Source organism: Apis mellifera, linkage group LG3 (genome assembly GCF_003254395.2).
Source record: "Apis mellifera strain DH4 linkage group LG3, Amel_HAv3.1, whole genome shotgun sequence".
Classification (NCBI taxonomy): Eukaryota; Metazoa; Arthropoda; class Insecta; order Hymenoptera; family Apidae; genus Apis; species Apis mellifera.
Window position 1 is genome coordinate 12,633,422 of NC_037640.1, and position 13,870 is coordinate 12,647,291.

At 44.5% G+C, this 13,870-nt stretch overlaps 1 protein-coding gene across 2 annotated transcripts in view; it reads right to left on the reverse strand.

The window, feature by feature from the left end:
• LOC724737 (trichohyalin) overlaps positions 1–13,661 on the reverse strand; it is a 34,640-nt gene extending 20,979 nt beyond the window's left edge. For both annotated transcript variants that reach the window (XM_026439737.1, XM_026439736.1), the window contains exons 1-2: positions 13,224–13,661; positions 4,387–8,815 (exon numbers count right to left, since the gene is read on the reverse strand). In XM_026439737.1, coding sequence (XP_026295522.1) covers positions 4,387–7,403 — 3,017 coding nt within the window. In that variant the 5' untranslated portion in view covers positions 7,404–8,815; positions 13,224–13,661. The remainder of the gene's footprint in view (positions 1–4,386; positions 8,816–13,223) is intronic.
• Between the last annotated feature and the right edge of the window lie 209 nt (positions 13,662–13,870).

Below are 13,870 nucleotides of genomic sequence, written 5' to 3' on the forward strand. Positions count from 1 at the left end.
GGACGAATACAACGTTCTACATATTCCAACCTTGCCATCAGTTTTCTAGAAAAAAAACGTTGAAACGAGCTTTCGTTTCAATTTCCTTCCATTCTCTCCTCTCTTCCCCTCTCCCTCTCCCCTCCTCCTCCTCCCTGCTAGCTAGTTGGCCTGCGGCTTTCGAATTCGCCGTTCGTACGATCGATGAAACGTTCGTGTCGTCACATGAGAACCCTCCTTTAATACCTCTCTCCCCCCCCTCATTAAAGCCGTCCGCCGAACGCGGAGAGTAGCATCCTAATGCTATTTACACAAGTGCTCCGCCAGAGCGAAAGGGCGTTCAAAAAACTGTCCCTCCTGTTCTCTTCTCCCCAACTTGTGCCGCCACCTCGCGTTACAATAAAATATCCATTTGGCCTCTCCCTAACCTAACCGTTCAACGCAAAATTTACATTCGATTCGACGAGCGAGCCTCGTGACGCGTGTTCGTGTTCGAGATTCCAACTGCTTGGAAGCGTCTCGAAATTCGACAATAATTTGAAAAAAGTAATCAAAATTTGCAAACGAAATACGACGCGTCAGAATTATTTTAAATTATTCGGTCGTTCGGTCGATTGGATTAGACACGTCGTTATCGAGGATCTATTTAATCGCTACTTGAATTTAAGGAGGACTGCGAGTTTCTCGGTTTTTTTCTTCTTTCTTTCTTTTTTTTTTTCTCGTGTTTCTGGACCTCGACGTAGTAAAAGTTTCCTGCCTGAACCGTGACTCCTATCATTATATCCCGGCAACGAAGGTAATTCCGACTGACTACGTTATAATAAGAGAGGCAATGGAGACAATAGGAAGGATCGAGAGATATAATGACTTTCCTATAGAAACGAAGTAAAAAGTCGGAAACTAATGAAAATTATTTTCATCAACGCGATATTCATCAGTGTGCGATGCATTTCCCTGTTCCATTTCTTTACACATCGGAGGTAAGGTTACGATCAACAATCGTAAGATTTTTAGAAATTTTTCTCTTTCCTGACGATAATAATATCGAAGTGAAGTGAAATTAAAGTAAATATTAGTAAACCTCGAAAAAATAAAAAAACACGACGAGGAATTTTAACGCGATAAAAATCCGTTTACGAGAAACGGATAATCTTTATCTCGATCCTTGGAGCAAGGACCGTATGAATTTGCGAGGTTGCGCAACGGACAGTTTTCTGCTCGGAAAATGTAGCGAGGCGAGGAGCGTAGGGCGAAACGCGGGGAGCCACCACGACCCACTTTCGCGGCTTGCCAATTGCCGATCCGTAGGAGCGCACACGGTCCTAATTAGAGAAGTCTCGATCACCAATTAGAAGAGACGCGTTACAAGATCGTGCCATCGGCAGGAATTCGACCACCTCGTGAGAAAATTTTGCTATCCGAGGTCGAGGAGGAACGACGAAGAAGAAAAAAGAAATTGAATTTCTCGATTCTCTCCTTTTCTTTCTCCCCCCTCCCCTCCTGCCTCCTCTTGTTTACCTCTCGATTCGACCACCTCCCACGATTATTCTATTCCAGGTTATTGTATTCTAAATCCGTGATCCGTGAAATTTCATATGGCAGACGTTCAACAACGAATAAATTATGGTAGGCCGAGCGCTCGAACCATGCTCCGGCTCTCGATATTCTCGCGAAGATTAAGCGGTAGAAAGTAGGAGGAATTCGGCTCCTCGTCTTGGAAACGAGCCGTTTTAATCCACGGTGATCGTTGAATCACTCCCCTTCACCAATTACATTACGGCCGATTCCGTCGATCTGAATCCCGTGGTAAAAAAAAAGGAAAAAAAAAAAATGCGCAGAAAACTATCCCCTCCTCTTCCTCTCCCGATATTCTAGGATCTCTTTTAGTTATTTTTCGTTATCGGCACCATTTGTAGTTTTATATTCCTATAAATTTCGTTTTACGCGTCATAAATAAAGGTAAGAATAAATACCGGTTGATCTAGTTTTAAATCGTCGCTTATTTTTCCCCCCTTTCCGTCGAAATGAGATAAATACGCGCAACAAGCAAAAGAAAAAAAATATAGAAAAAAAAAAAATAATCGGTTTACAAAGAAAAGTTTGGTTAGTCGACGATAAACGGGTAAACTTTGAACTTGCCCTTTTTAAGAGAAAAAAAAAAAGAAAAGAAAAAAACTCGTAAAAATCATGTCCGTGAAAATTCTTTTCTTTCTATCCAAACTTGGATGAAGTTGTCTCGATCGCGACTCGACGCGCATGCGCGTTTCATTTACTTACGTAAACATCGATTATCGATAATCGCGTAGGTAGGCATATTAGACGTATTCAGGTTTAGGACGAGCCATCGAAATAAATCAAGATGGCGGGAGGAGTCGTGCAACGTCCATCATCTCTCTCTCCATGCAGGAGGTAACAGTGATCAACAGTTTTACCAACGTTCGAATTTACCCGTTTAAATATTTAACGGTGGTCGTGTATGCGTCGTCGATCGGCTCGTTATAACCGGGCTGACAGACCGGAGGTGGAGCCTGCGACAGATACAGAGTCTCTATCGTCGGCTCGGTATTAAAATGCAAATGATCACGCTATCACCGAGCTTGTGCTTGTTCTATCAGTGTGTATCTGTATCCTTGCTTGTCGTGACCGTCATCGTGGAGTCGCAAAATAGTATCCCCTGGTCTCCTTTCTGTCCATACTGTATGCATAAAGTACACGCCGTTACACGCCACCGCCGTCTACCGTCTATCGTCGATACAAGAAAATTTAATTGTTCGTGTATGTCGTCCATGTTCGACATCTGACCGCGTTAGATAAATTGAAATTTCACCGTCCTTGGAAGGAGGAAATCGGGCATCAAATCGTCTGGCCAATTGTGAACGGTGAAAGTGGAAAGGGTTAAGATGCTCGACTAGGTTAGGAACGTTAGTTCGATTGTTGGTGTTCTCTTTGTGATGATCGATCGTAAGTGAAAGTATTCGATAATCATTCGATCAATTAATCGTCTTGTCCCGCGATGGACGACAGTAATGACAGTACAAAGAATTCTCCTGGTTCATTAAGATCGCTCTTTGATCGAATAATACTCTCGATGCGCGAGATATTGATGGTTAATTATTGATTTGACACATTCTCTCTCTCTCTCTCTCTCTCTCTCTCTCTCTCTCTCTTTCTCTCTCGATCGATCGATGTAGACATTAGAAGTTCCATAATACGAGTTATTCGATGAATCGATTATTAAATAGAGGCGTTTAAAGCTAGCCACTGGCTCGAACGACTATGAATACTAATGTCTCGTGCGTGATCGGTAAATTTAAATAGGTATAATTTAATAATGTTTATTAAATTCTCCATTCGTTCGTGTCAACCTTCTATGTGATCGAATCTGACTGTGTTTATATCTGCGTTTTAACCGTGTCCAACCGTGTAAAGTTAGAATTTGAATAAATTTATTTCTAATAAATTTATTTCCAAGGTTTTTTTCCCTTTTTTTTTTTTAAGGACGAAACGGAATTTCGAAAAAGTGCAATCTTGGCGAGTAAAAAAGTTTGCTCGCGAAGAAAACAATACGTTCGAAAGCATACATCGATAGCAACGCGGCTCTAACTTCTTTTCTTTTAACTGGCAACGTCGCGTCTGCAAGTTGACTCTACATCTAGATGCAGATTGCAGATGCAGTAAGAGGTTAATCCGTGGACTCTCAATTTTATATGCTTTTCATGATGCCTTTTTTTTCCTTTCTTTTTTTCTTTTTTCTTTTCTTTTCTTTTCTTTTTTTTCTTTTTTTTTTTACTTCTCTCTTTCCTTTACCCTTTCGTCCGTCTCTCTTTCGCATTAATTACAGTCGACGTCATACAGACCAGACGTATTTCATTCCAACATGTTCCATGTAGGGATATTTCCCTACTACCTTCGTTCGTGCGTACCAGAAGTCAAATAAAATAACCACCGCGCATAATTATCTTCATCGAGTAAATAACGTCTCTATACAAATAAATGTCTCGAAAGGAATTTAACTCTTTTTAAAAACGATTATTTCACGAAAAAAATTTCTCGAATTTCGAATCGTTCCTAAATATTTATACTTTAAAAATCTTTGACAAAATTAAAAGCAACGTTGAAAATTGAACGAAATATACGATAATTACGGGATTCTCGATCCCGTAAACTCGATTCGGTCTGAAATAAAATTCTTCGTGCGATATCTTACGTACTATTATATTCGTCATGCAAATGAACACTTGCGTCAACCGCGTGAAATTGTTTATCGTCTTACGTAACGGTTGATTGTTCGTTACAAAAATTGAACGTTAAATTGTCACGTTCGGATAAAAATAACACACGTTTCCTAACGCAACTCGAGCCCTTAATAGCTAGGAGAACTAGGAGAATAAGAAAAATAAAAATTACCTGCCGAACAAGGGATGCCAAAGTTGCGACTCGTCGGGGGAGCTAGCGGTGGAGCTGACTTCCGGTTCCTGTTTAAGCAAACCGCTCCTCACCCTGAGCAACGGCAAATAGGTATTGGTCCTTCGGGTGCTGGAAAGATCGATGGGGGCCGGCATGAGGGTGCCGATCGGTTTGCAGCTCAGCTTGGGCCTCGTCTGGACCGCGTTCCTCCTCCCGTTGCTCGCGTGGCCTCCCCCTTTCCCAGCCCCGTTCCCGATCCTCGGATGATGGGAGGACGATTGCCTCGACCTGGAGACGGGCCCCTCGCCGTGGTCCAGCACGTGTTGCAGATGCGCCAACGATATGACCAACAGATCCGGATCTCGGAGGAGGTCGGGCCTGGTCAACGCTTCCGGCAACCTGAGCTCGGGCCTCGACGCCAACAGTTTCGGTATCTCGGTGGCCGGGGAGGCCGCCAGCCCGGGCAAATAGTCCCTGGGCACGAGGAGGGGGTCCGGTATCAGGTGTCCCGACGTCTCGATCAATTCTCTAAGTTGACTAGCCGGATCGAGAAGCTTGTCGGTGCTCGTCGACGTCGCGCAACCCTCCTCCATGCGCACCCTCGCCCCTCCGCCCCTCTGGCACGCGGATTGACTCTTTTGCCTGCACCACTCGGCGGACACGGGCCTCTTCGCCCCCCTCGCCTCGAGATACGTGCTGCTGTGGATGTCGCCGCTCGACATCGGCCTCCCGCCCCCGCCGTTCCTCGCCTCCTGCAAACAACCCTTCGCCCCCCCCTTCCTCCCAGGATGCTCGAGCCGGGTCGGGAGGTGGTCGCTGGGCACCTGATCGCACCTGTTCGAGATCTCCCTCTGCTTCTCGTGATCCCTAATCTCCATCTGGCTCGGGGAGGACAGTATACCCTTCAACGTCAAATCGTTCTTCGCGTCCTCGGAGCAGGACACCGAGCAAGGCGGGCTCGGCAGCAGCCTCTCGAGGTAAGCCGAGGACGGCCTCCTCGAGGCGGGGGAGCACGGTATCCCGCTCGGCTGCGGGGACACGACCGTCCCTCGCGTTCTCAACTCCTCGAGCACCTGCTCGTCGAAGTGCTCCACGTCCTGGTACTTGCACTTCGCCTGCGCCTCGCTGTTCCTTCCGCTCTTCCTCTCGGTCGGCGCCGACCGTTCCTGTTCCGAGTTCCCCGTTCCCTGCCTGTGCAAGCAATCCAGATTCTGGCGTCTCAGGTCCTCCAACACTTGCGAGTCGCAATCATCCTCCTCCTCCTCCATTTCTCTTTCTTCGTCTTCCTCCTCGTCTTCGTCCTCTTCGTCTTCTTCTTCCTCGTGCAGGAATCCGTCCAACTTCGACTCGACCTCCTCGCTCTTAGGGAAATTCACCGTGCTCTCCGGAGACTCGACGCGCGACTTGGGGGGGGACGCGGTCGGCTGATTCGGATTTCGGTATCGATAGCTCGGAATGACGATCGATAAACCGGGAAGGTTTCTCGCGGCGCCCGACTCGGTCGCGGAATCGGCGAGCGCGTTGTTGCCGGTTTTCAGCAGCCTCTCCGCGCACTCGGCCTGCGAGTCGGGCGAGCGGCTCGACGAGGACGCCTTGGAGGCGGGCCTCGGCAACGCCGCCTTCTCGGCCGCGTGGCTCCTCGTCACGGAGACGGAGAGGCCGGGCGTGTTCCTCAACGCGTTCAGGATCTTCGAGCTGTCGTTGTAGTCGGCCAACTTCGCCGGCTCCTCGCAGCCGCCCGGCTCGTCCGGCCGCTCCTCCTCCGACCGCCCGTCGCTTTTCTTCGCGGAAATTATATCTTCCTCTTCCTCTTCATCTTCCTCCTCTTCGCTCTCGGTCTCTCGATAACCGGTGAGAATTTTCTCCTCGTGTATCTCTATTTTCTCCTCGTTACTCGGGTTACCAGGTTTGTCGTCGGCTACCTGTTGGTAGCTGGTGACCAGCTCGTTGGAGGATCGCTCGGCAGGCTCGATCTGGTAAGTTTTCGTGGAGTCGACGGGGAGATCGGCGCTAGGCGTGTCGGTGGCCAGAACCGGGGAGGCTGTTGCGTCGATCATGTTCAATATGTCCTGAATGCCCGCCTTGTTCCTTCTCCTTTTCTCCGGGCTCTCCGCTGCCCTCCTCCTCCTCCTCCTCCTCCTCCTCTCGTCGATAACATCCTCTTCCTCCTCCTCCTCGTCTTCTTCGTCGTTTTCTTCGTCCTCGTCGCTCATCTTCCCCCTCCGCCTCTGAAGGACATTCCGATGAACGGCCTCGGGCAAGCGAGAAAAGTGTAGCTGCTCCAGCACGACTCGCGGTTGGAACAGCTTGTCCCTCTGCAGCCTCTCCAGCTTGTTGTTGTTCCTCCTCTCCTTCTTGCCCCTCCACGCCTCCTCCTCCGATATTATTATTCCATTATTATTCCCTTCCTCCTTCCTCTCGTTCCCTTCTTCCTCTTCTTCCTTTTCCTCCTCTTCCGAGGATCGCACCCTTTCCTCGTCCCAGTTGCTCCTCATCTCCTCGAGAGGGAAACCGTAAGCGCGGCGAGCCGACTTTCCCGCCTCATCGCGGCCCCCCCTCTTCCTCCCCGCCCGCAGCGCGCCGTTGGCCGACTCCTTCGCCCGGCCCCTCGCCCCCCTCTTCCGCCCGCCGAGTTTTCGGCCGTCGGCCGCCGGACGGGCGGCGGACGAGTTCGGGGCCGGGGCCTGGAACGACGGGGCTGGCGCGACGGCCGCGGCCGCGGTCACGCCCGAGTACATGTTGGACGCGGTCCTCGGTATCGAGCGCCATCCCTGCGCCGTCTTGGTCAGCTTGATGCGGTTCCGCTTGTCGTAGTCCTCGCATCTCACCTCGACTATCCTCTGCTCCCGCTGCGAGGCCCAGAGAAATATCGGGTTCACCTTCGGCCGCTTCTCCTCCGGCTCCTCCTCCTCCGCCGCCTCCTGCCTCTGGTGGCGCTTCTGGTGGTGGTGGTGGTGGTGGTGGTGGTGACGTCTTTGACGACGGGGCGCTGTGCCCCGTGCGGGGGCCCCGCTCATCACTCCATCCAACGAGCGGTTGTTACTTCCTCTTCCTTCTTCTCTTCTTTGCCCGCCAACTATTCTCCCCCACCCCACCTCTCGGCTTCCCAACGAGTCGCGCTACGTAAACATACGTACGTATTTGCGACAGTTTCTCCGAGTTCGTTGGGATAAAGGGGGAAAAGAAAAAAGAACGAGTCGAAAAGTCGTACGCAGTCTTCTAGCGCGGCTCCATCGACCGAGCAATTAGTTCGTATCACGGCGCAGCCGGGTCTCCCCCCACCCGCCCGGCCCCGGCCTTCGAACTCACCCCGAAGTCAATTTCTCACCGTCCATTAACAAACAACAAGTCGGTTTGGTCGGGCAAGCGGCTTGGACGATCGATCTCAAGGGCATTGACATTGTTGACCCACCGCTTTCGAGACGCACAGGACACGCACTCCCTCTCCCTCTCCGCTGTTCCGTTATTGCGAGCACACGAGCTTCGGGAAGAAAGAAATTTTGTACACTCGAGAGCGGTTTAATTCCTGTTTGTATTCGCGATTAGATTTAGCGAAGAACGGCACGGACCGCGGGAATCGGGCTCGAACCGAAGGGACCCGAGCCGAGCCGAGTCCGCCCGAATCCAAATTCGTACGAATACGATTTTCATCCGAGGATCGGTCTTCTATGCAACGTCGATTTGCATCGAGCTTGCGGCGTCGACTCCGTCGAGCTTACGGCAGCACTGAGTACGTTCGACCCATCGAGCTTCTCCGACATTCGCCTCTCTCTCTCTCTTTCTCTTCCTTCGCGAGGCTCTCTCTCTTCTCTCTCTCTCTCGCGCGCGCTGGTTACACGGTGGTTGCGCCGGCCTTGTCGCACCCTAAATCTCTCTCTCTCTCCTCGAAATTCTTTAATCCTTTCGACCGAACCACTTCAAGGTCCGTTTCCAAGCGAGCGCGCCTTCTGTCTCTCCTTTCGGGAAGGGATTATTATTTATTTATTTGTTTATTTACTTTGTTCGTTTATTTTTCTTCCTCCTTCGTTTCACCGGGATCGACACTTTATCCTATCCCTCGACCACTGTGCCACGAATCGGCCACGATGGAAACGCGCTCGTCCAACAATTGTCATCGATGACATAACACCGTGAACAAACTTATCAACCGGTTACATGTCGTTACGCGCGGAGTCACTGTCTGGGAGCTACTGTCGGTACCTCCTCGTTGCCTTCCACTTCGTCGCCGCCGCCCCCGCTCCTCGGAATCGCGACTCAGGATCGGATCTATCCGCGACGCCCCTCGTCTTGTTCCTTCGTTTTTTTTCTCTTCGGTTTTCTTCCTTCCTTCCTTCCTTCCTTCCTTCCTTCGTTGCTTCGAGAAAAAGACGTATCGCTTATTGGCCTCCTTTCTTCCTCTTTTTTTTCCTCCTTGTTATAGAGCCTTCTTCTGCGGAATATTAATTTATTATTTTTTAACGATATTGTTGAAAAAGGAAAAAGAGAAACGGAGGGCGATAATTTTCTTATTTTCGGGAAAATTTTCACGCGCTTCTCGTGTCGCAATACGCGTTATGACTGTAACGTCGGTTATTTCTGACCGCGTTCAGTTTCAATGCGGATGAGAATTCGGTGATAATTCGAATTTTTTTTTAAATGAAATTGTTCGAGGAGAAAATATGAGGCTCGATAAAGATTTTATCGTTGCGAGATTATATACGATCGATTATATACGAAATTTGTTGTGTTTTTTTTTCCCCCGTTTGTTATTCCTTTCAATGTAATCGTTGTTGTTGTTGTTATTATTATTATTATTATTATTATTATTATTAAGCTCTTATTGTTGTTTATGGGATAATCGAGTTTCGATTCTCGACGACGAATGTTAAAATTCGTTTTAACATTCCGATTAATTTAAATAATCTTGACGTCGGAATAGATATATTGTAATTTCGTGCTTTGCAACTTGTGTGTGAGTGTGGATAACCGCGTCGGAAGTTATTTATAAAGTAAAGTGTGTTTCTACATTTTCAACGCGGGATACGGCTCTCTCTTCGAGAATTCTTTGTGCCAAAATTAATATGACAACAAAATATTTTTTTACACCCTTTGCTAATTAAAAACTACGTTGCAATTCTCGTAAACTTCGCAATTTGTTTCTCTGAGCGATTAAATGAAACCTTCCTGAAATGTATGGAAAAAAAATCACGCGCGAATTTCGAATTGTTATATAAAATACATTTTATCCGGAAGAAACTGTGATTTTTATTTTCGATAGTTTTGAATAACCAAAAAAAAAAAAAAAAAAAAATTGCAACGAACAAAAAGAAAAAAACGATTAAAAAATTTGTATAACCAAGCATACGATTTTTAAAGTTAAAATCCAAAATATAGCGTAGCACGAGTAAAAGTTTTCGAAATAAAAAAAATATAAATTACAATTACTACTCCATTACAGGAAAAGTAGCGAAGAGAAATTTTTATACCCTAAAACTTTTTTTTGATTGATAATTCCCAATAACGCGGGGTGACGGAACGCAGCGTGCCGGCACTGTCGCGTTCTTACCCCTTACCCCGAGATAGCCAGCTCGCGACCGGAGCACCGACCATGGAGAGAGACCGAAGGTACAACGAACGAGGACGGAGCGCGAAGGAAGAGAATGGGATAACCTGTGTGTATATACGGGTATACAGAGTGTACCGAAGGTAACTTCGATTACAATAGTATCAACGATTTTACCGGCATTAAAGCCGGGAGAGTAGGAAAGGGAAAAGAAATAAAAAAAATCCTCGTCGATTAACCTTATGCGCGTTATCAACAATCCTCCTCCTTTCGTCGTTTTATTTAAATCGTTTCGTTTCCGATAAACGAGATATTCCTAAACATTTCGAAGCACGACAAATTAGCACAAGGTCGTGATCAACTGCGTTAAACGGGCATCTTTCTCTCTCTCTCTCTCTCTCTCTCTCTCTCTCTCGATTCAATATTGGATTTACGTTTATATCGACGATTCTACTCGTTCGTCGTTCGCTTTCCAATTCGTACACGTCTCGCGTTTCACGGGCTCGTTTTTCCGTTCGTACGGAATTGTTGCATGAAGAGAAAGAGAAAGAGAAAGAGAAAAAGAAAGGAAAGGGGAAAAAAAAAAAGGACGTTGGTATTTTCAGAACGAGAGATTTACCCGTGTCCCCGACGAGGAACTAGTTTTCGATAAACGAGCACCTCCTCGTTAAGTGGCTCCACGAAGGGGGCCGAAATCGTACTCACCCTATATCCCCGAGCGTTGGCGGGACAGAGAGGGCCGGTGCGGTGAAGGTGGGAGAGAGAGGGGGGCGCGCACGAAGAGGGAGCGGTGGGACAGAGAGAGCGAAATATTTTTATTAAAAGGAGGGAGGCGACTTAATGGAGGGAGAGAGACGGATTCGCGGCGCAGTACACCGTGTCGGATGCTGATGCTGCATTAAGCCCCGTTTGCACTTCCGCCCTTCCATTCGCGAGCTTCGATCCTTTTCATATGGCTCCCTTCGCGCCGTTCCGTTCCCAGGAATTGTGTTTTCGATCATTTTAATTTCATATAGTATAATCATTCCCGCCAATTCTACCGAGATTAATCCCAGCGATGTGTACTCGTTGTCGCGTTGATTTATTTATTTTTCTTTTTTTCTCTCTCTCTCCTTTTTTTCTTTTTTTTTTTTTACGCAAGCATTTTCGGTCCAACGAATTTGAATGAAACCTGCGGCGGAGGATTTGGAACGCTTTGAAGGGAATAATAGCATCAGCCGGATCCGATGAACATCAATTACGGCGCACGTAAAGAAAAAAGAATGAAATTTCGCCCGTCTGGTACGGTTAAATTGGAACAAAATACAATTCTGAAATGTTGCCGCTTTATTAACGAGAATGTTTTCTTTTGTAAGATTAATTATAAATTTATATTAAAATGAAAATGTACGCGACGTTAAAATTAGAATTAATAATGATAAAAATAATTATATCACGATAATCGTATATATAACTAAAAATAAAATTCTACGATATTAGATGCGCGATAATAATTCGTATGAAAATTTTTAATACAGCTTACCTCATACGATCTTTTATACGTTTCGTGTATACTTGTACGTTTCAAAGAATATAACGAAACGAGATACACAACGAGGAGTCTCATTGTGTGGTGAAGAACCATCGACAAACAATGTTACGAAGAGGGGAACTGCACGTCTAAGGACATAATCATAAAAGAAATCCTTCCGAATGGAAGCGCTATTGACTCGGTGGCAGTGTTGCATACCAATAAATGATATCGACCTGCCGAATTTACAATTTCGTCGTGCAGGCGACACGCTCGATCTTATCGACCGAGAGCCGATATATATCGTCGAAGCAGAAAACGATACACATTGTTAACTGTGTTTTTATCGAGTAACAACTAGCCTTCCTCGTGTTTGTTCGCGACTTAAGGCAAACACGAGGTATACCAACAAGGTCACGTGATGGACTTCGTTCAGGACGAGACGAGGGAGCATACATAGAAGGGAGACGTCACTGACCGTGAACGCACGCGAGACTCGCGACAATTTTGTCCACGACATAGCAGGAACTCCGTGCATCGGCAGATAAAGCGGAAGAATGCGGCCTCGGTGAACTTTGATTCGGGGAAAATGCGCCTTCTGCCATTTTCTAATCGCCTCTTTCTAATGGACGAATGTTAAAACGAACTGCCATGTTAAAAATGTATTCTAATGTATTCTAACGAAAATTGAATATACTCTACGACGAAATAATCTTTTTCTCTGGGAAAAAATATTTTGAATAAATTGTGCATATAAATAAATTTTTTGTCCCTGAAAGAAAACGAAATCAATGAAATCTATTTTCAGCTGAATATAATTTATTTGCTAACAACTGCATCACACGAACGGCTTCCGTCGAGTAATTCGAGAAAGCGTTCAATGTTCATTTAACGAAATATCCGAGGAAACGTATCCGAATTGATCTGATATACTGATTCGAGATGATTAAATGATTAATTGTTTTTTATTTTTTGTTTTTCTTATACTTTTATCATTTAATTATAAATATGAATAAATAAAATTTGATTTATTTTAATACGTATTCATAATAATTAGCATTGCAATTAGTTATTTATAAATAGTTGTACTTATTAATTCGTAATATTAAATCTATATATACAACGAATAACGTAAGTTTCATAATCTACTTTTCAAATAAAAATATAATACGTATATTATAATAATTTATTGAAATGTGTATAAAAAAATTGCACTTAAAATTTTTTTTGGAATAAAATTAATATTTCATATAGAAATCTGTGTTATCGGCTGAATGATGTTTGAGATTCACATCATTTCTTACCAGAGAGCACAATGGTTCCTTATCGTTCATTACTATTTTAAACGAAATCACAAAACGTAACTTTTCTATCAATTAAAAATAACGTTGTAATTAAAAATTAAAAAGTTTTGGATTTGGAACGTTAAAAAATTAACTCGTAACATTTAGATACTTACGAATTTATCGAAAGATAGATACAATAATGTTGATTATTATTTGGATTAAATTTATCGACGTTATTCATCTAGACAATAATTTTGCATTTATCCTTATATTATTTTAATAATATCAACATATAAATATAAATCGTTTATCTCGAATGCTAACAAATATTTTTCCTCGTTTTATTTGTTATTCTCACTTTCCAATTCGTTGTTAAAAATTATTAAAAAATGTTTACATTATGGAAAATCGTTTCAAACGTAAAATAAACAATATCTCTAAATTTGAAACGATATTTTTAGCATACGATGTTGAATAAAAACATAAAAAAAATTCTCACGTATATATATTTGGCCCGAGATACTTCCTGATCGCTACAGGTGGTCTGGTAAAACCTTCTTTTAGGTTTGGTACGCCTACACGTTTCAAGACGTCATTGGATTTTCTCTAGTCCAACTCATTCCATTCTTTCGTCCGAATCCATTGATGCTAACAACATAAACCGTGGTGAACTGGTCGCTGGTACAACTCGTTACGTCAATTGCTAAATTTGAATTTCACTCGGCTTCGCAGAAGTTTAACCTCTCTGGACGTCAATCGAATCACTGAACCTAACTAATCGATCGAAACGCCATACAATTGGCGGGAATTTACATATGCCCGCGGGAAAATTTGATTTCGAGTTCTACGATTATTACGAAATTCGATATTTACACAAGTTTTACAAAATTGTTCAGTTGCATAAAAATATCAATACACATTGAATTATGAATAGAATTATGATGATACTTCCTATGGATTTATAAATTTTTTTTAATATTAAAAATTTATATTGACCGACTGTTTTTATTTCATATCTTTCGTAAATATAACTTTAATTTTTTTTATTCTTTTTTTACTAAACATTTTCATCCAAAATAATGTATTTTCTTCGACTTTCCTTTAACAAAGATCTGTTTCATCGTTACAATCGCATACATGTATTCA